Source organism: Octodon degus, unplaced genomic scaffold, assembly GCF_000260255.1.
Source record: "Octodon degus isolate 3935 unplaced genomic scaffold, OctDeg1.0 scaffold00118, whole genome shotgun sequence".
Taxonomy (NCBI): domain Eukaryota; kingdom Metazoa; phylum Chordata; class Mammalia; order Rodentia; family Octodontidae; genus Octodon; species Octodon degus.
Window position 1 is genome coordinate 1050175 of NW_004524694.1, and position 23264 is coordinate 1073438.

Consider the following 23264-nt stretch of genomic DNA (forward strand, 5'->3'; position numbering starts at 1 on the left):
TTCTAATGGTGTTTGTAAATAGGATCTCAAGTCTGCATCTTGTACAGCAATTAACCACTAAGAAGAATATATGCAGTGTGTTATTTGTTGAAACTGTACTTCCGATTTGATTTGAAACTGTCTCATTGCTGTTTATCAATAAAATTAAAAAAAAATAAAAAAAGATCAACACTAAGGCATACTATCATGAAAGATCTAAATAGCAGGGAGGATATGAAGATCCTAATTTTCAGAGGATTAGGAATCAGAATGGCATCTGTCTTCACATCAGTAGTACTGCTAAGCAGTGAAATAGAGCAAGGCTTTTCAAAACTGGAAGGGAACTATTTCCAAACTAGAATTTTAGAATCAGTGATAGTTAAAGGTGAAACAGAAACATGGTTATACAAAGTCTAGAAAACACTAATGTCAGAAAATCAGGAGATATGATCCTCAAAATAAGCCAAACACAAAAGCCAGCAAGTTGAAGATCTATTACTGAAGAGAAAAAATTAAGTTCTCAGGAATATGCTGAAGGGAAATCTGAAGATGTCAGCTACCGAGACTCCCAAAGAGCAGTTTCAGATTAGAGGATGATAGGTGGCTAGGAACAGAGTAAGCCAAGAAAAAGTACAATATTAATAACTGGTGTTTGGACTTAAAGGAGTTTATAGTTCATCAGAGAGTATGGGAATATATAGTTTGAAAATAAATTACTGATCAGTACATAGAAAACTAACAGAAATAGTAAAAACTGTGACAAGTATTAGTTTCAGAAATCACAAAAAAGTAACGTCATAATTCATTATGTTTATGAACTATAGTTACCTAGTCGTAATGCAAACACCAAGGAGGAATTTTTTATGGTATAATGTAATTACCCAGAAAAATAAGCAATAACAAGCAATCAAAAATCTTTTAACAGATTTTAATTTGTTATCAATAATTTATCACAAATATAAATACTTGCTACTAAGTCTAAGAAGTAAAGGATTGGAAATAAATTTTCTTAAAGTATTTTTTCAGTTGAAGTTACATTAATTCTTCCAAACGTATTTGGTTATTTAAGTTTTGTTTTTAAATGCTTAAAAGAATTTCAAGATATACTACTAAGCTACAGTGATAAAACAGCATGGTATGAGCATAAAAACAGGCACGTGGATCATCAGAATAGTTGTGGTGAACCTATAGCATACATGCTGCCACCAGTTGTTTGTTATTGATAACTCTTATAGGTTTACCACCATAGGAGAAATACAACAATTTACCTTATTTTGACCAAGGAGCCAAAAACTTATGCTGGAGGAAAGACAGCATCTTTAACAAATATTGCTAGGACAATGGCTATCCACATGCAGAAGACTGAATCCAGAACTCCATCTTTCAACATACAGTAAATTAAAATGGATAAAAGAACTAGATGTTAAAGCAATAATACCTAATCTGCTGAAAGATAAAACAGGGAAAGCTATTAAAGACATAGGCACAGGCAAGGACTTTCTGAACAGAACACCAATTTCACAAATCATATTAAGAATCAACAAATGGAATCATGCCAAGTTAAAAAGCTTCTGCATAGCAAAGGAAACAACCAACAATAGAGTGAAGAAGTAACTTACAGAATGATAAAAACGTTGCCAGCTGTTTCTCACACAAAGCACACTGAGAATACATTAAGAACTCAAAGAAATTACCACCACCACCCTGCCCCCCATTAAAAAAAAAAAAAAAAGAAACCTAATGGGCAACTGAAATGAACAGACACTTCTAAAAAGAAGAAATACAAATGGTCAAAAAATAAATGAAAAAACGTTCACCATCTCTGGCCATTAGAGAAATGCAAATTAAAACAACACTGAGATTCCATCTTATTGCATAAAATAATGGCATCAGTAAGAAATCAAAGAACAAGTGCTGATGACACTGCTTGGGGGAAACATACCATTTGTGCATTGTTAGTGTAATGTAAACTAGTACAACCACAATGGACATCAGTAGAGAGATTTCTCACAAACCCAAACTAGAAATTCAATTTGACCCCATTTCCCCCTCTAGGTATTTTCCCCAAAGTGTTAAAGACGTTATATTACAGAGATACATGCATACCTATGTTTATAGCAGTACAATTCACAACAGCTAAATCTTGCAAGTGGCCTATAGGTCTACCAATCAATAAACTTGAATCACCTATAGGAAAATTGATATATCTTGACCATAATTTTAAGTAAAATAAATCAGATTAAGTAGCTTAAATACTGCATGGTTTCTCTTATATGAAAAACCCATAATATAAATCAAGAGCAAAATAAAATACAGATAATAAGAAATAAGGAAACAGATCTTTTGCAAATGGGTAAGGGACCAAAAGATGGACAAAGTGGGGAGGGAGAAATAGGGAAGGTGATAAAAAAAAGAGTACGTGTTATATACATGTACCAACTCCCTATGAGGACTGTGATCACTGTGTACTACAAATATGCACTAAAATATTTTTTAATGAAAATAAATGCTTAATAAGAAATTTTGAGTTTATACTGGTTCAAGTGTAATCAGTGTCATTGTTTTAATAGACAGCAATATAAGCAGAAGCAACAAGTGCCATCACAGAAACCAAAATCTGAAATACCTTGTCAAAATGTTAAAGTAACATAGCACTATTAATAGAAACAAAAGCTACACTTAGCATATACTATGTGCAAAACATGCCTCCCATGCTAAGATATATATTTTAAAATTTCAACTGTATCTCCATAACAATTCTATTTACAGATAAGGAAACTGAAGACAGCTTAAGCAACTTGCCCATGGATCTAAGAGACATTTGGAAGTAGAATCAGCAGTCTGTTCTGCTCTTCAACAATTCTACATCTTCTTTAACAAGCTAGTACATCAGAAGTTTCTGGACTGACTTGGGTTGATTCTGCTATGTTCTGTTCTTTATCTAATTCAAAAGGCTCTTGAAGAATAGACTGATTTGAAGTTCCTATTCAATAGAAGTAAGAGAAAAGGGGAAAGGTTTTGAGAAATATTCATCTGGCAGGCTCTATCTGTAGAGGACATGGAGTGGCACCTAATGTTTCTACCCACACCAAGCAGAGAATTGAGTCAAGAAATCAAATTTAAAAGAGAAATGTTATTCTTCAGCCATTAAAAACCACAACCTGTAAAGTTTAAAGTGTAGACCATAAAGGAGTCAACAGAAAGTTCCCATTTCTTTTCCAAATATAGAAGCTCTCAGGTAGTCTTAAAAACAACAAGCAAAACTCTTTTCTGAGTTATTACCAACTTAATATGAAGATAAATAACGTCTTGCTTTATATAAAAGTAAAACTAAAACAAACAAACAAAAAAAAGTAAAACTAAAAGGCCTGGTACATGCATAAAAGTGAAAGGGTCTCATACAACCTAACATTAAGAAGTGTTCTAGGTTTTGTTTAGCATTTCATTTAAGATTCTACAGGCATCTGACTCCCTGTATTTCACTTAACACTGTGATCCATATAGGAAATGTCTGAGCTACAGTGACGAAGCAAGTCCTATAAACTCTTGATCAATCTTTTAATCTACTTTAAAAACTACTGCATGTCAATGGTGCATTCTGTGCCTTATCATATAAAGTTGATTTAAGAACATCCATTCCACTATTAAATAATCACACATTGTGCCATGTGTAGGGTGTTTGCCTTGTTATTTTATTGAAAACAGCAAGGACTAACCCTTTTACTGTGTAAATTATTTAAACATTCAAATGCCTGTATAGCATCTTAATATAGTATGCTAGAAAATTAACATTGTCCTAAAAATCACCAGCTAATTAGATATTACATGAGAGTGAATGCTGCTTATAACATAATAAATTACCAAATTGCATGATTACATCCTGAATGCTACAGATAAATCAGAATAATATAAAAGAGAACAAGAAAATCCCTTTATACCTTTCATTTTTATGTCAAATTTTGTGCTGACTTAGTCAAAGTGTAAGTCTGTCCAAATTATGATATTTAAAGACATAAATTGATTTTCTAATGTTTGGTCCTATAATAAATTTGCTACTTTATTTTAAAATTATTGCATTAGCCACTTTTCTTTTGCTAGGACAAGACAACTAATATCCACACCATAAATGAAGGGAAGTTTCATTTGATATACAGCTTTAGGACACTAGTCCATGGTAATCTGGCTCCAAGGCAAACACAGTGTGGTAGAAGCTGTTGGTGAAGGAAAGCTGCTGAACCCATGGAAGCCAGGAACAGGGAGAAAAGGCAAGGAGATAATGTCCTCCAAGGTACCTCTCCTGTGACATACCTCACCTTTTCTACTATGTCCCATCCTTCTCACAGCATGTTTAATTATGAACTCAATAAATGGATCAATCCACTAATAAATACCGACTCCCCGCCCTATGATCTAATAACTATCCAAAAGCCCCACCTCTAAACACATGAGAGTTCTTGGGACATTCTGATACTAAACTATGATAACTCCATATGAATCCAATTTAGGTAAATTTGCAAAAGAATCTCTAAATAATGAACAGTATAAACTCTGTAAACTTTTGAGGTTTCAATGTGGTTAAATAATCCTGAGAAAAAATGACTACTGACTTAAAAGTCTGCTTTTTAAATGAAAGGCATTATACGATAGTCTCTTCTACTATAGACACAGGTACTTCAGAGCTATTCCAGATATTTCATTGTTCTCATTCAAGCTCGTGTATGTATACATGTATTCGATATTGAGAACAACAAATCATGAAACAATATCAAGATGAAAGCTGCTGTCTAAGAATGTGGTCCAAAGTGTATGAATACTGTTCATTGTGTGACTCTGCTAAGACTTTAATTTTTTTCTTATAATTTCAGTTAAAAATAACAAACAACACAATATTCTTACTTAGAAATAATAGCTTTACTCCATAGGACAAAACAAATACTTATTCAAAGAATAAAAACATAATTTTTAAATATGTCCAAAACATTTTCACAGTCCTTCCTTCAAAATATATCAACTAAATATTCTCAGTATAAATGTAGGCTTTTAACACACTGAACCAACTGAATCTCACAGCTCAGTTTTGCCTAGTTTTCAAGTGCCTGAAACATTTATATTAACTGATAGGTAGGCAAAAATCACAGAGAATTTTATAATACTTTATTATATCATAGATAATTCAATGAGTATTATACTGACAGTGAAAAGCTAGACGAACTATTGGTACTTTTTTCTACTGTAGTAAAGGTAAAAAAATCATTAGGTTGAATCATCATAAACTGAGTACCATCTGTATGTATCCAAGAATGGAATTGGTGAATCACATTCTAAATTTATGTGTAAATTTTCAGGATACCATTAAAATGTTTTCCAAAAATGTTGTACCATTTTACACTCCCCTAAGAAGGAACAAAAGCTCCAATTTCTCCATATAGTCATTAAGCGTTGTTATTTTGTCATTTTTCATAGCATAGTTGGTGACCAGTTAAAAAAAGTTCAAAAAGATATCACTCATCATTAACTCCCACTCCCATTCCTTGTCTCACTATGTTCCCCAGGCTGGTCTTGAACTCCTAGCTCAACTGACCCGCCTACCTCAGCCTCTCAAGTGTTAAGATTACATGTTTTCATCATCATGTTTGCTCCTCACTAATCACAAGTTCTTCAGACATTAGGAAAAAGTAACAATTATTTTCACAAGCAATATATATTTTTAGAGATTTAATGAAGAAACATACCTTATTTGTGTAATAAAAAGTACTATTAATATATTTTATCAAAACAAAATTTTTTTAAAAGACCAAGATAAAAAATTGACTTTTTGAGAATTACAAACCGAATTTTCTTCTTCCTCTTCTAATTCTCGCTGCTGTTCTTCATGTCTTTTAGCTTTGATCTCCATAGCTTCTGTGATTAAGTCTCTTAATATTGATACAGGTTTTGCATTCTTGATAAAAGGATGCTAAAAAAAGTAAAATCAACGGTACAAAGTCAAAAGATTTTTCTGAATTACAGGTAACAAGTACAAAAGCAACAGTAAATGCTAACCAGTTTGGTTAAGAAAACAGAATGCACTGGCTGCTTTAGAAAACCTAACACATAAAAATATAACTCTGTTAATAATACTACATTACCTTAAACATACAACTATATAAAGGAAGTATACACTAGGTAGTGAAAATAATAGATTTTTTAAAAACAGTGCTAATTATATTACACACTAAAAAAAGTGGTAATTATATTACAAATAAAAATAATGTATTTTGCCATGGATACAGAATTTAATCTTTATAAACTGACAACTAAAGATCAGTGGTCAAAAGGAAGGCAACTAATTTTTTCTTTTGTTTTTTATGTATTTAGTACAGGGTTTACAGGGTTTCATTACACAGATCGGACTCGTAGTGATACTCCTGTTTTATAGTCCTGGGATTATAGGTGTGTGCCACCATACCCAGTCTCAATCACTGTCTCAGGGCACCCAGGAGGTGGGGCCAGCACAGAACGACCGGGATTGAACCTCAGTCCTTGCATCTGCCTAGGCAGGTGCTTTAATCTGCTGAGCTATCTAGCCTGCCTTTTTTTTTTTTTCAAGGCAACTAATTTTATTAGTTCCTTTATATACCTTCTATTTTGTTGTGTCTCAAATAACTTATTTCAAATAAAGACAGAAAAATATTTTCAGATAACTAGTGCCTTAGTTTCATACTATATTTGAAAACAACTTGTCACTTTTTTATACCATTCTAACTAAAATGGCTAAGTTCTCTATAATATTATTATTATAAACTGTGATAAAAGAAAATCATACAAATAGACTTGAATTTTTGCTGGGAGAGAAAAGCATGAGAGAAAATAGAGGAGCAAGTTATAAATGTAATTTAGTATAGACAAATTTATTTTGAGGCACCAATGCAGCTTCAAAATTTATTTTTCATAATTATATGCCAGTAAGCTTTTCAGGTAAAAGCAACATATTTATTTTAATAAAGATCAACAGCACAGAAAAATATACATCCAGAAAAAACATGTTGATGAAATTATAGACATTTAGAAGCTGTAAAAGAGTAAACATTTATAGAAACTGGGTTAAGAATTTTGCCAGAGTCTGGTAAATAGTTACAGAAACAGTAAAACAGATAAATTAAGTCCCATTAACAAATCAGTGATTGAGACTCCTGGGCATTCACCAAAATTAAGTTGTGGCCAGACCTATAGCTGTTCGGCCAGATCCTACATTTCTCAGCTTCCCTTTCAGCTGGTTGTGATTAAATGACTAAGTTCTCACCAGTGGAATGTGAGTTCAAGTATTGTTTTATTTCCTAGTCTTGGCTGTAAAACATTCTGCATCCATCCATGATTTCTTCTTTTTGTGCTAAGTTGGAAGAGTGGTACTTGTGATACAACCACAAAGACAGTTCTAGACATACTAGCAGAGCAAGATGCAAGGTAACCCTCTCCTACTCTGAAACCTTTTGAGAAACAGTACTGGAAAAAAAAAGTCAAAATCAAAACAAAACAAAGGGGGAAAAAACCCACAAAGAAGTTATGTTCTTCACCCTTAACAAATTTACAATCTAACATAAGGAATAAAAGATAAATATATATTTTAAAATTACTGTATGACAAACGTTACATTCGTCTGGTACAACCTACACGTTAAAGAGATGTACAGACAGAAGACTATACCAAAGGTATATTTCAGTGTTAGGCTGTAAACTTAGCATGTGTGAAGTCCTGGGTTCAATTTCCAGTACCACTACCACCTGCCAAACAAAAAAATAAACAAACAGAAGAATGGATACGGTAGTCACAGTGCCTCATAAAGAAGGAATAGGTTGTTTAGGATGAAGCATATGAATAAAGACACAACATGGAGGATGTATGCTGAATACAGCAGAAACACTTATCCTGTCCAAGACAGGAATGTCACTTAGAGAAATCGAGTTCTGTGAGTTTCAATACAGGCAACAGTGAGGTAAAGATAATAAATGCTTAGGATAAGATGCCTATATTTTAATTATAGGAGAAAAAGCATAATGTAAAAAGCCTTTACTAAATAATCTTATAGTACAGTTCAGAAATGAAATGAGTGGGGGAAATGAGTGGGGGAAAGTAAATATATACAGGTATAAATTATTAATAAGCTCGGTTTTAAAAAGTAGTTGCCAGAAAAAGAGGAAATGGAGAATCTGATGGCAAAGGAGAATTTAGTGGCAATGAAATATTAGTCAAACAAAAATAATCATCAATAACATGATCAAAGTGGAATAGGTAGAAGACTTAGCCAGTATGACACTAAAAAAGTTTCAGATTTTGAAACATTTTAGAATTCTGATTTTCAGACTAGGGAAGTTCAACTGGTAGTCTATGGTCTATGCAAATATTCCAAAAATCCTAAAACATTCTGAAATCTGAAACCCTTCCGGCCCCAAGCATTTCAGATAAGGGATATACAACTAGCTTTAACAGACGTGGAAGATCAACAATAGACCAACTGGGGACCAAGAGAATTACATACCTTGTTAACTTCATGGGCATGTTCAAAAGAAAATAATTTTGTTGTGTTCACTCTTATATCTGAACAACCTACAAACAGTCTGAAATATGAATAGAAGGCAAAAGAGTGGCTAGAGATGGTGGAGTTCAAGATATGGCTGTGCCTTCCATGTGTTTTGTTTTTACTTGACTTATCCCCGACTGGGTACTACAGAAGCTAGTACAAACTTTAAAAGGGCCTGCTTTTCAAGGAAAAGAACTAGAAAATTTCATACAATAATCATTCTACTCCAAACATCACAGAAAAAAAGTATGACTCCAAATGCCAAGTGAAGAACCTGAACTGCCAGCTTCATGAAGCTGTCTAGGTTTACTACTGAGATGGCATCAAATAAGATGGAATACCAAGCTAGGGCTCTCATCTATAAAACATACTATAAAAAGTACCCATCCCAAGAGGAAAGTGGCACATGGGAGCTCATATTTACAACCTTATCAGGAAATAATAAGGAGCTCCATTCTCCTTCTTGGAATGGGGTCACAAGCAGGTGAGTGAAGGATCGAAATTGTCACCACCAATCAGCTATTATGAGGCCACCTCTCACCCAATGTAGTACCAGTTGAAGACATTAGGAAAACCTGACTTTGCATCCACATCAAACAGTAACAAGGCCTCACTCACCCTGCAATTCAAAGCAGCCCAAGTACAGAAAATGGTCTTCTAACTTCAGCTAGCATGAATAAAATGGCAACCCTCTACTTTCACTGGAGTAGCGTAAGACAGGTTTGTTATAATCAAACATTTAAATAACGGGTTGTGGGTGTAGCTAAGTGTTAGACTGGTCTCCTAGTGTGTGTGAGACAATGTGTACTATCCCAAGTACAAAAGAAAGAGGGAGAAAGAAAGGAAGGAAAGAAGGGGAAAAACAGAGAAAGAAAGGACAGAAAGAATGGGGAAGGAGGGAGAGAGGGGATCCAGAGCCTTGTAACATAATACACTGTACAGATTTCAACTGTTTCTCATCATACCAAAACTAGGAAAATTACAACTTAAATGGAGGAAAAGCCAATCAACAGACCCTAACAAGAAGATGACAGAGATACTAAAATTATTTGATAAGAATTCTAAAGCAATGAGCAAACAAATCTGGTATGCCTTAGTTTAAAAAAAGATAATTTGACATCAGATATTGTAAACCCTCCTGCTTTCTTCTTGTTGCCCAAGATTGCTTTTGTCACTCTGGGTCTCTTTTGGTTATATATAAATTTTGGGATTATTTTTTCTAGATCTGTAAAATATGCTGCTGTTATTTTTCCAGGCAGGCATTTACTCTACTGAGCTATCTTGCTGGCCCTGCTGCTCTTATTTTGATTGGGAATGCAATTAATCTGTCTAACAGTTCTGAGTATATGGTCATTTTGACAATATTGGTTCTGCCTATCAAGGAGCAGGGGACACCTTTCCATTTTCTAATATGCTCTTCAATCTCCTTTTTCAGAGTTCTAATTTTCTTTATAGAGATCTCTCACTTCCTTGTTAGTTGATTCCGAGGTATTTCATTTTATTTTGAAGCTACTGGGAATAGTGTTGTTTTTATGATTTTCTTCTCATTGAGTTCATTATTGGAGCACACAAATGTTAATGATTTTTCTATGCTGATCTTTTATCCTGCTATGTTGTGGAAGAGTTTTATTCAGTGGAGTACTTCGGGTCTTTTATGTAGAGTATCATGTCATTACAAACAATAATTAGGATTCTTTCTTTCCTATATGTATCCCCCTTATTTCTTTCTCTTGCCTGATTGTTCTGGCATTTCAAGTACTATGTTGAACAGAAGTGATGATAGTGGACAAGAAGCAAAAAGTTTAGAACTCAAAAAATGCAGTAACTGAAATTTAAAAACCTGCTGGACAAGCTTAAGAGCAAAGGGGAGATAAATAAAAGAATCAGTGAGTTGGAAGATTTTAAAAAAAAAAAAAAAAGACAAACTGAACAGTATAAACAATAAAAAGAAAAGACTCAGGCCTCAGGAACCAATAGAGATAAAACAAAAGTTCAAAAATTTATGTCATTGGAGTAAAAGAAAAAGAAAGTAGGGCTGGCAAGATACTTCAAAAAATTTGGCTGAAAACTTTTCTAATTTAACAAGAGATATAAACCTACAGATTTTAAAAGCTAAACAAATCTCCAACAAAATAAACCCAGAGAGATTCATATTTGGTATAAAAGTTTTATTGTAAAAAATATTATACTAGACACACCATAATATCTGAAAATCAAAGATAAACAAATCTTGAGAAAAGGAACAGATAATACAATCCAAGTAACAGCAGATTTCTCCTAAGAAATTATGGCACTCAAAAGAAGTGGCATGACATTTTCAGTATTGTAAGAAAAAGAACTGTCAACCCAAGATACTGACTCTAATATAAATATCTATCAAGAAAGGAGGGGAAGTCATGACATTCTCAGATGAAGGAAAACTAAAAGAACTTTCCACTACAAATCTAACCTAAAAGAATAGCTAACATAACCCTCCTGGAAATAGTACAAGAAATTGCCTTGGAACATTAAGAAAAGGAACATCAGAAAAAAATTTTTTAAAAAAAGTTAAACAACAAATTTTCAATTATGCTGGTTCTGAATTTAAGTATATAAAGGAGGTATTTAAAGGCAATTATATTAGAGGGTCAGAAAGGGAGGTAATTTCTTCTATACCTCACCTCTACTGGTAAAAGTAGGGTAAATCAAATACTGTAAAAGTTCAGAGATACTACCTGTTCCATCCAGTCCCACAGACTGTTCAAATGACAGTAAGTCTCAGTTTCCCTAATATTCTGACTTCCATGTTCTGTCTTCAAAAAATACATGGATCCTAACCAAATCAGGAACTCTAGGGCTACTGGACTGAAATTGAACCTTATCTTTTAATATATCTATGATTACAATTGTCTCATCTTTTAAAAGCTAAGATTTCAACTTAATCTCAAAGGATCTTAATTATTTCGTGTATGTGTATGCACATGTATGTGTGTGTGTGTGTGTGTGTGTATGTGTGTTTCTTTCCTTTTTAAAAATATATTTAGTACAGGATCTACAGAGTCTCACTACATAGATCGGACTCATAGTGATCCTTCTGTTTCAGCCTCCCAAGCGCTGGGATGACAGGCATGCACGACCATGTCCAGTCTCATTCGAAGTCTCAGTGCACCCTGGGGGCAGGGCCAGCAGGCCTTGTAGTGCTAGGGATTGCACCTTGGTCCCTGAACCTGCCTACGCAGGTGCTGTAGTCCGCTGAGCTATTGGGCCGGCCCTATGTGTTTTCCTTTGGATTGAATAACTTAGATATTAATATAAACAATTCAGATATTAAGGCCCTTAATTTATGCAATTAATATTCCACTGGAATATCATTATATTTTAAAATCAATTTTTATTGTAAAAATACATACAACATAAATTTTTAACATCATAACCACTAATTATTGCTTCTGAAAAGTGATTCTTGTGTGTAATGCAAAACTCAAATCTCATAAAGAACATTCAATAAAAAGTTTCCATCCCATTCTTGTTTTTTTTAATTTTTCAGTTACTTACTGTGGAAGATAGTCTCTTAATTTTTTGAACATAATACTGTATAAGCCCTGATATATGTATATATACATCTATGTGTGTAGATGTATTTTCCACCTACTCTCCTTGATTGACCTTAGATGCTTTCCAATGTCTTGAGAAATATTGTTTCTAAGCTTTCTGTAATCTCTTGCTATTATAATGGTCTAGAGTCATTTCTTCATATCTATTATTTCACACACAGTTAAGTTTTTCTGTAAACAATTCCTAGAAATGTAGCTGGGTCAATGAATACAAAGAATATAATATTAAACAGATATTGCTAAAATTAGCTTCTATGGAAACAATATAAAGTTAAATTTTCATAAAAAAGCAATATATTTATGAATCGTTTCCAAACTCAAAAAATCATTTTTATTGTTATGTTGAAAAGTTATTTTACAAAAGCATTATGAATTCTTTTGTCATTTCTTTAAAGAAACATTTTATAAATATCAAATTTGTTAATGTGAGATATGCTTGTATTAGTTCAGTTGTGAGAATTCTGTTGAGAAAAGTTTCATAAATATTTATTATCCTATTAAATTACTTCTTTCTGCATTGAATTTCAAGACAGACTTTAAAAAAAAAGCAAACAAAGACAAAAACAAAAAAACTTCCTGACATGCTGGATACAAAGTCTGCTCACAGCAAGGATACTAGATAATCTTCCAGACATTTGTAACATGTAACAATCCTTTATGAAGTTCAGGGATCTTGTATTTACATCCTGTAGTATAGCAAAAAGTCCAGGGAGAAAATCTGACAGAAGGGACACATGGAAAAACCAAAGTAATAACAACTATAGAGATAAGAACTCATTTCTGAGAATTCTTCGGAAATTTTGTTTCAAAACAGTATTAGAGGAAATGAGTCAAGAACAAAGAGAGAAGAAAAAAATGGGAAAAGAAGACTGGACTGAGAAACAGAAAATGACAGAAAGAACATAAAGAAGAGTGGTGCATATATATTGTTTTCTCAATCCATAATTCTTTGGAAGGTTTAAAGTTTTAGTGAATTATGAAACTCAAAGCAGCAATGGTCAGTGTCAGAAAGCAAGAAGATATGAAAAAAAAAAAAATATTTTTCCTTTTGCAAGCACTGACCTGTAAAAGTTGTGTTGCAGTAGCTCTCTGTTCAGGATTCTTCACTAAGCACTTTTTAACAAAATCAGTAAAATCATCAGACCAAAGTTCGGGCTTCCTGAATGTTGGTGGTGGATTTGTGGGAATCATAAAAATAGCCTAGTACAAATGAAACATCCAAAAGACACAGTAAGAATCACAACAGCAAATCAAATAAACAAATCTTTTTATCTATCTTTTATCAGACTTTAAATCTCAAAACAATTTAAGCTGTTCTAGGATTTCCAGTAAAACTGCAATTCAGGAAGTAAGTCCATCTGCTATTAATACAATCATTTCCCATTAAATTTCCTCTATTTGAATTGTAGCTTATTGAGCACATCATTCTGTATTTCATGTATTATTTTTTATCAGTCTCCAAAGAAGACTTTACATTTCTGACCCTTTCACTAAAGACATTTCCTAGTTAAACAGACACATTCCCAAGTTTTGGTACTGAAAGCCAGATTTATATTCTATTTCAATATTAAGTAAGTACTATTGTTCAAGATGGACTCGCAGTCCAATTTGCATCTTCAATCCAAAGTACTTAAGCACAAATGAAATTACTACTGCAATTTGAAGTCATAATTGATGGAGACAAGATTTTTACTCTTCATCTTAAATATAGGAGTCATGATTCCAAATGAGAACGTTTGAAAGATAATATACCATTCTAGTTTTTAGTAAAAACTTAGTACTAATGATTCAGTAGTAATTACAATACATTCAGATAGCTCAACATTCACAGGCTATTAAAAAGCTTCAATTCAACCTTTCTCTTCTAGCTATCCAGTCACCATTTTTTAATCAAGACAATTAATCCCTAATGCTCTTAGAAAATCACTGTATGTAACAAATTAACTTCTCATCTGGTCATCCAGAATAGATCATAATAAAATGCCATCATTAAAACATCATTTTCTTCGAAAAGATATGAAACAATAAAACTGAAATGTTATCACTCAATAAATACTATTATAATTTTTATTTCTTCATAACATTACAAAAAGGAGGCAAACAGCAATGACATAAATTTTACAAAGTAAAGTGATTCAGAACATATAGCTAACTGCAGTTCAATAAATAAGTAGTAAATCAACATAATGGGTGAGATGAGGGATAAATTGCTTTTGGGCAATCCTAATGTAAGCTATAATCATGAGCTCTCAAAAATATATCCATAGGTATAGCACCCAAACATCTTCCCTTTCAGGATTCAGAATTCTTTGACTTTTTATAAGATAGATGTCTGTTTCCTCCGTCTTTCACTTGGCTTTTGGTAGCTTGTGTGCTCTCTCGCTCTCTCTCTCTCTCCCTCCTTCCCTCCATCCATCCCTCTCTTGCTCTCCCTCTCTCTCAATGTACATTAATTTGTGCCCACTTTCCTTAATTCATAAATAAGACAGAGGTGGTAATAGTACAAATTACATTTAGAACTACAGTAGCTACAGTTACATTTAGAACCTAACTTTTTAAAAAACACTGTGGGTCAGCGAGATAGCTCAGCAGACTATATGCCTGCTTAGACAAGCACAAGGGCTGGGGGGTTCTGATTCCCAGCACCAAATGCCTTGCAGGAAGTGCCCCTGGGTGCACTAAGCCAGCCACCAAGACAGGGTGTGGTGGTGTAGTAATCCTAGCACTAGGGAAGCTGAAAGAGAAGGATCACTATGCGTTCGAGCTGCACAGTGAGACCCTGTAACAAATGCATTAAAAAAAAAACAACAAAAGAACACCTGTGACAGGAAATTCACAGATCCATAGATGGAGAATATACTTACAAATCATGTAAGAAGCAATTAACAGCATAAAGAACTCATACAACTGAACAACAAAACCATAAACGATCTCATCTATTAAATGGGCTGAGGAATTGAATAAACATTTCTCAAAAGAAGGTATACAAATGGCCAATGAGGTTATGAAAAGATACTCAACATCACTGTTCATTAGGAAAATATAAATTGAAACCATAAAGATATACCATTTCATGTGCTACAGAATGGCAAAAATAAAAGGAAGAAAGGAGAAAGTAAATGAGGAAAGGAAAAGGGAAAAAGAGAGGTGAGGTGAACAAGAAGGGGAAGAGAAAGGAAAGGACAGAACAAAATATTGGCAAGGACGTAGAACAACTGAACCCCCTCTGTGTTGCTTTGCAGATGTAAATGGCAGTCACTATAGAAAAATAGTACGGTGATTCTTATATAAATGTGGCATTTCCATATGATCCAATAATTCTACTTCTGTGTATAACCCAAGAGAATTTTATTTGTATTCTGATGTTATAGCAGTATACTCACAATAATGAAATGGTGGAATCAATCCATGTGTCCACTGATGCATGGATATGCAAAATACGGAGTACAGTTAAATACTATTAAGCCATGAAAAGAAAAAAATTGACCTATGCTACTACAATATTGGTGAACCTTGAAGACATAAGTGAAATAAGCCAGTGGCAAAAAAGACAAACATTTTATTACTCCTCCTATACGAGGACCTAGTGTAGTCAAATTCATGAAGACAAAGAAAAATACTGTTGCAAGGAGCTGGGAGAAAGAGAATGGGAAGTCAGAGTTCAATGGAAATGGGGTTACAATGGGAGAAGATGAATGGTCCTAGAGATGGGTAGGAGTGATTGATGCACAGAACATGCTTGATATCACAGTACTGCACTTAAAAATAGTAAAATGGTGAACTTCATGTTTCTTACATTTTACCATATAAAGAATATGAGTGAGGGAAAAGACAGTAACAATCAAGTTCAGAAATATTTGTTGAATGCCTACTACATAAAAGTATAGTGTTACACAAAGCCAAAAGACATAGCAGAAAACAAAATCACTGTCCATAGAAACTTCTAAGCCAGGGGCCAGTAAAATAGCTCAGCAGACTAAGCACCTGCTTAGGCAAGCAGAGGGACCAGGGTTGGTTCGATCCCTGGTCCCACATTCCTGGCAGGCCCCGCCCCTGGAGTACATTGAGCCAGCAACCCGGTCCAGGTGTGGTGGCTCGCATCTATAATCCCAGTGCTGGGGAGACTGAAAACAGGAGGATCACTATGAGTCTAAACTGTGTAGTAAGACCCTGTACCAAACACATAAATTTTAAAAAAAAAAAGTAGTGCGGTAATAAATCCTAAAGAGTAAAGTATCTACAGAACAGTAAAAGAGTAATTATATAGGGCATAAAGAAGAAAGGTCCACAGTCAATTCACCTGTTAAAAAAAAAAAAGAAGAAGAAGAAGAAGAAGAAGAAGAAGAAGAAAGGTCATTCCCATTAGAGAAATGGCATAAAAGAATTCTTTCTTTCTTTTTTTTTGGTGGAACTGGGGATTGAACTCAGGCCCTTGTGCTTGCCAGGGAAGCACTTATTCTACTGAGCCATATCCCTGGCCCTGGCATAAAAGAAAGGGAATGAAACATGGCTCCCGAGAAAAGTAGAGAGCAGGCAGGTATAAACTGTAAAGGCTCAGAAATGTAACATGAAAAAGAGAGGATATACAGTTCTACACCAAACAGCCTACAAGAAAATATTCAACTGCAAGTTTTTTAGTGGGAAGGGGAGTGTTGTGTGTTCTTACTTTTAATCAGAGTATATTTTATGAACCAAGGTGTAACTCAAAAACCAAAAAAACCTAGAGATATGCTATACATGGGATATATAAAAGTCAGGGACTAGCACAGTGTAGAAATCCCAATATGAGTTTAAAAAGTTCAAATCAGGACATTATCTATATGAATAAAATAGATGAAGCCAGAGAGGCTTCAAAGAACTGAGATTACATGTTAACAATATTGCTTGATAGGAGTAGAGAAGAAAAAAATGAAAAATTATATTCAAGAAATACAATTAAAGAAATAAAACCCAGACACCTTAACTGTAAGGGATTTCAGTAGTCTAACATTTCACTGTATCACTGTTTCATATGATTCTTTGATTTGGTTTGAGATGAGGTTTCCGTGCTACAAGAGCTGCCCTGGAACTCTCAATCCTATTGGCTAAGCCAACCTAGTAGCTGGTATTTAGGTGTGCCTCACCACAGCTAGATATATCATTCTTTTGAATATCCTCAGAATAAGCAGCTACTTACTACAACATATTATCACCAGTTTCTAATTTATAAGGTGATCCAATAAACTTTACATGGGCCCAGGAATAAAGACACAATATTCAAGTCTGTTTATTCTAGAGTAAAGGCTAATCTCTTTATATCATCATGTAAAAAAGGTAAATTCTTTAATAGATGAGAACATTCATGTACATCCCATTGCAGCATGTTAAACAGTATTTTGACAGTCCTTCAAAACCAAGATAGCCTGTATTAAAAGCAATAAGCATCTTTCAACTCAAAAAGTATTTATAAAATGGCCTTTGTTTGTCTTTTTGAGATAGGGTTTCACTCTGAAGTTTAGGCTGGCCTTGAACTTGCTTTGTAGCCTAGGCTGGTGGTGAATTTGGAGCAATGCTGCTTCAGCCTCCCAAGTGCTGGGATTACAGGTATTTACTATCATGTCCAGCTACTATTATGCCATTTTTTTTTGTGTTCAAATGATGCCATAATTTAAAAGTGACCTGAAAGACCAGGCCAGTAGCACCCATGGGATTATTTTGTTTAGAGAGTATCAAACTCACATTCCCATAAGGCAGCAATCTGCAGCTATTAGGCTAACTGAAATGAGCATGTATATTCTCCCTTTGCATGGACTCCTTTTAACCTATTAGATTGCTACTTCTCCTGACAATTTTTTTTTAAGTACCTGATTTTATAAGCCCTGCTATTACATAAAGTTTTAAAATAGCATATGCATCTCAGATCCACACAGTAAATAGTAAACTTATGGAAAAAAGAAAGAACATACATGAAACAAACAGCAAACAATGAAGTGTCAGAACAAGAAAATGTCTGTAAATGACAATCTCATACTCACAGTTGAGTTAGAACCTAATAAAACTTTGAGAATGGACAAAATAGGGTTAACAGCAGCTGCTGGGAAAGACACACAAATTCACCTGCTACTTCAAATTACAGAATAAAAATAAATTTTAACTCTCAACTTTACAAAACAGTTCAAAGGACCTATATAAGTCCCTATACGTGCTGACCTCAAACTGCAGGTAAATGATACTAGATCGTCTAGATAAATGTTGTTCCTCTGCACTTCTGTTACAAATTGGTGGATAACAACTCAGTGATTTATATCCTTGACGCTAGTGCTCTCCTTTGAACTTTGAGCCATTTAAGTTGCAGTCTTATCTTCAGATAATCTTAAATCTTAGCATATAAGGTTCACCTCAGCAGTAGCTATTAGAAAGTCAAGGATAAAAAGCTTAACTCTTAACTCTTATTTACTCAGTACCATCATAAAGTGAAGCTTAAATGTCACATTCTACACTCAAACAAGCACTGAACAAGCTTGAACAATGGGTATACACTTCAAACAAATGTCTTTATATATAACCTACCAAAATACCTCTAAGAAAATCAACATGTCTTTATTTTCATTTTTTCAATGTTAGAAAACCAGTAACAGACTGATAAATTTTTACACACTTTACCATGTTCAACTAATTTACCCTAATTATGAATCACAGAGGAGCTCTTTAAGACTTAATTTCAAGGTTGCGTGCAAGTTGATTAGGTAATAAGCCTCTTACTGTAGAAAACTTTGGCAATCAGTGGCTAGTTTTAGACTAACAATTCACTCCCTTAGCACCAACCAGATCACACAAACACACATTACAGCTATATAATTTATCTTATCTCTAACACCATTTTGATTGAAGAATGTTAGTACAATGAATTATATGATTATCCTGTGTTTGTTTCTATACAATGTATTGCTTAACTACACACAGAACCTCTGATTACATTTTTAAAAGGATTTCCCTGATTGCAAGTAATTTTAAGAAGCCAAGAAGTAGACGTGGCTCAAAACAACTAATTACCTTCATACTTGGAATTTCATGCCTTGGACTCTTAATTAAGAGTGTCCAGAAGATGTAAAAGAGCTTAAATTGAGAAGCTACAATGTTTGAACTTTATTATCTCAGGGGAATGAGTCAACAGATATGTCTGAAGCTATGGCAACTGGATTTGTGAATGTACAGAAGCAATAGGTATGGTAGAGTCACAAAGAAATCCAATCCATTATTTAAGAACCTCAGGTACATGAGCAAAAGGTTATCTTTATAACAAATAATTGAGATAAAAGATGAAAAAGCACTTTATAAAACTACAAATACAGCTTTATAAAACTAAATAAATACAGCTGTTTCCTGATAAGCAGAACACACAAGTAGTAAGCTACAAAGTCAACTAAAACTAAATTTATGAAAAGAAAAAAAATTTAGTAATAATTTTTAGAATACCACTAAAACTGAGAAAAAAACAAATACAATGCTATGAAGACAATACTGGACCTGAGTCAGAGGTCTGGGTTTTAAATCATCCTCAAATTTTATAGCTTCAGCTATTTTTTATTTTCTTATAAGTGAAGAGGTTAGATTAGATGTTTATCGGGTCCCACTCTGTACATAAAAATACTCTGGCACTCTGTCCTTGCAATCTACAAGTAAAATTCTAGCTAAACAAGTATTAAATTATGACTTAGAAAGATGATGGAGGAGAAGAAAAGAGAATAAGGACCTCTGAATGTTAACATTAATACAGCCCTAAATTTAGTTGCCCTTTCCTCAAACACAAATATAAAATATAGAGATTCTGAAAAGAATGCCAATCTAAAGTGAGCTTTCTCCAAGAGCGTGGATTCTATAGGAAGCACACGTTAAAGTACCAGAGTAAGAACACGCAACTCCTCTTATGGTTTCATCTATATGTCTTCCCAAAGTCTTATGAGGTCATAGGTGAGGCTTTTGGTCTAGGTGCTGGAATTAATTCATGGTGCAATGCCAGGACCAAGGGCACTAGGACTAAGAGTCTATGTGCTACCCACCCTAAGTGGCCTGAATAAGACAGAAAGGGATAGAGAGTGCTGTGGTCATCTTGCTTTCCTACACACTGCCCGCCATTAACTGTTTCTCCTCAACAGTGCCTGTCTGCCACACCACTCTACTTGCGAGCCACCCAACTACGGACTGAAAGCTCTACAAACTGTGAGCCAAATAAACTTTTCTTTGCCTTAACTTTGGGTATTTTGTCTCAACAACAAAAGAAAAATAACTAAGACAACTTCCATAATCATTAAATGATGTGATCAATGAAGAAGACCAATTTGCCAACTGAAAAGGTGAATTCAGAGAAGAGGTGCACTTTGCACCCTGGCAGCATGTGGAAAGTAGTGATCATACTGGGCAGCGCAAATAAAGAACATTCCCATCATTATAGAATGCTCCTCAGCCTACTCTAAATTTAACTTCCAGGCTATAGAAAATATACAGAATAGTTTACATTAATTCAAATATAGATTATGGAAGATCCTCCAAAAAAAAGGAAGAGATTTTAAAAAGTGGTCCCACTCCTTCAAATAATCAATGTTGCTAAGGGGGAAAAATGTGAATGTAAATTAAATAGTACATGACATTAAAAAAAATTTAAGTTCTTAGATGTATAAGCTTATTCTTCAAGGATGCATGCAAAAGTAAATGTTCTACGGTGAAACAGCAAACAGTTAAAAAAAATTAATGTAGATAGACAGGAAAGGGAAAGAATGAAAAGACTGGATGGGTAGGTTCCCGAAAAGTAGGAGGGGGAGGCAGAAGAAGGTCAAAGAGAGATATGACTATGGAAGAATGATCTGCTTTAAAGCATGCTTCAAATACAGCTGCTCTGAAGATAATGGAGTCACAAGTTAAGAAATGTAGGCAGCCTCTACAAGCAGGAAGGAACAAAGAAGCAAATTCTTCCCTAGAGACTCTAGAAAGACTGGCAGCCCTGCCAACACCTCTATTTTAGCTCACTAAGATCTGTACTGGATGTCTAATCTACAAAGCCCGAAGACTACAAACTTGTGTTGTAGAAACATTAAATATGTGGTAATTTGTTATAGCAAAAATAGGAAACATAACAAAGACAGATATTTGAAGGTGGGAAGAGGAGACAAGGTCAGAGAGCAGAAGTTGTTATCTAGAAATGGTTACGGTAAGGCTAGTAGTGCTACAGTGCTATGAAGATATATTCTCCCCCTTCCAGGTTACCTCATGGCTTAAGATGGCTATTTTAACACTAACTACAATATCCTCACTCCAAATACCAAGGAGGTAAATGCAAGAACAGCAATGTAGGAGTCTATGTTCTTTATCTAATTTCTCTAAAAATTCAACACAATGTTTTTCTCCTAAATACACTGTACTTTGAAAGCTTTTTTCAAGGAGTTTCCAAACCTCCTGGAACATCCTTGGAGTGTCTTTACTATCCTAATATAGTAACTTTGGATAAGGCCCTCCATAGCTTCAGGAAAGTGGGTTGGTCATGGAAAAAAGGATCACATGCTTGACGGAGTAGTACTTCCAGCTGCAAAGCCTCTGAAACAGGGAACCTAAAGACTGAGGTCAAGCATATGATCAATAATTTCATGAACTGTGATTATTTTTAAGGAAATACCAATAAAAATTCTGTACACTGAGGTTCAGTGGAGCCTGCTGGTTGGTAAATATATTCATGTGTCAGGTGAGGTATTCTCACAAGAAGGCACAGAAGCTCTGTCAGACATTGTTGTGTGAGTCTATTTGGCTGGTTCTTCTGATCTGTATCCTTTATGTTAAAGCTGTAATCATAAGTATGGTGCTATCCTGAGTTCTTTAGTCATTCTAGTGAATTACTGAACTTAAAGGACATTGAGGGAATAGGTGAATATATAGCTAATTAGTCAGAAGTACTGTTTGAGTAATCTGGGCAATCCTGAAGTATAGTTGGCATCTGAAGTAAATCCACCCATCCACTGTGCCCTGGAGCCTGTGGTATCTTGGCTAACTTCCAAAGGTTAGCAGCAGAATTAGGATGAAACAGTATAAGATAGGTGTCATTCAAATATAACAAAACAGTGAAATTAATACTCAAATTACTAAAGAAGTAGCATAATGTTTCTCAATAGCTTTTCTCTATAGTTGTGGCTCTCACAGTGTCATTCATGGACTCCAAGTCATTTCAGGGATTCATTAGGACAAACAGTTTCATGTAACACTAAGACATTCTTTTCCTTTTTTCTTTCAATTGATTTTTGCACTAGAGTTACAATATCAATAAAAGGTAAAACTTTTGCCCCAGCACCAATCAAGGCAATGGAACCAAACACTAGTGATGGTAGCCTCCACTGTCACATATTCCCAAGTTTTAAAGAAATGCTATTTTCAATTAAAAATATATTTGATAAAGAAATTAACATGCCAAACATTTCAGTACAAGGCTATACTCCCACATACTCGGGAGAATGAGGTACAAAGATCAGCTGAGCATAGGAGTTTAGGGCTATCCTAGGATACTGTCTAGAAAATGCATTTTGTCAAATCATAAGGTTTGATTAAATTTATTTATTTATTATTTGATATAGGGTCTCACTACACACACAGTTGAGACTTGCAGTGATCCTCCTGTCTCAGCCTCCCCAGTGCTACGATTATAGGCATGTGCTACCACACCCAGTTTCGGAGCCAGTCCAGCACACCCAGTGCTTCAACATCAGCAAGGCAGGCAGTACCAGGGATTGAACTCAGGTCCTTGTGCTTGCCAGGCAGGCGCTTAGGGCGCTGAGCTATCTCCTCACTCATGATTAAACATTTTTAAGAACTGTGTATGACTAAATGGGAATATGCATTGCTAAGGCTAGTGTCTAGATGTCCCTGCAAAAAGAGGGACTTTTTACAGGTGGCTGGATGTAGAATGTGTGGTGCTAGGATTAAGGGTATAACTACTACATCACTATGCTGATTGGTTTGCATAGTTCTGGCTAGGCCTAAGGATGTAAGAGCTGTACCTGCCCTAGGGAGGTAGGCTTTATATAATATAAGGGACAGGGGCTGGGGAGATGGCTCAGTAGAATAAGCACTTGCCTGGCAAGCGCAAGGGTCTGAGTTCAATCCCCGGTTCTGAAAAA

The 23264-nt window shown here is 34.6% G+C and overlaps 1 protein-coding gene across 3 annotated transcripts in view; it reads right to left on the reverse strand.

Annotated features, from left to right (window-relative positions):
• The window catches only part of Stk3 (serine/threonine kinase 3), a 369078-nt gene that overhangs the window by 148692 nt on the left and 197122 nt on the right, over nucleotides 1–23264 (reverse strand). For all 3 annotated transcript variants that reach the window (XM_023699944.1, XM_023699946.1, XM_023699945.1), the window contains 2 exons: nucleotides 13192–13329; nucleotides 5810–5935 (listed from right to left, as the gene is read on the reverse strand). In XM_023699944.1, the coding sequence (XP_023555712.1) occupies nucleotides 5810–5935; nucleotides 13192–13329 (264 nt within the window). The remainder of the gene's footprint in view (nucleotides 1–5809; nucleotides 5936–13191; nucleotides 13330–23264) is intronic.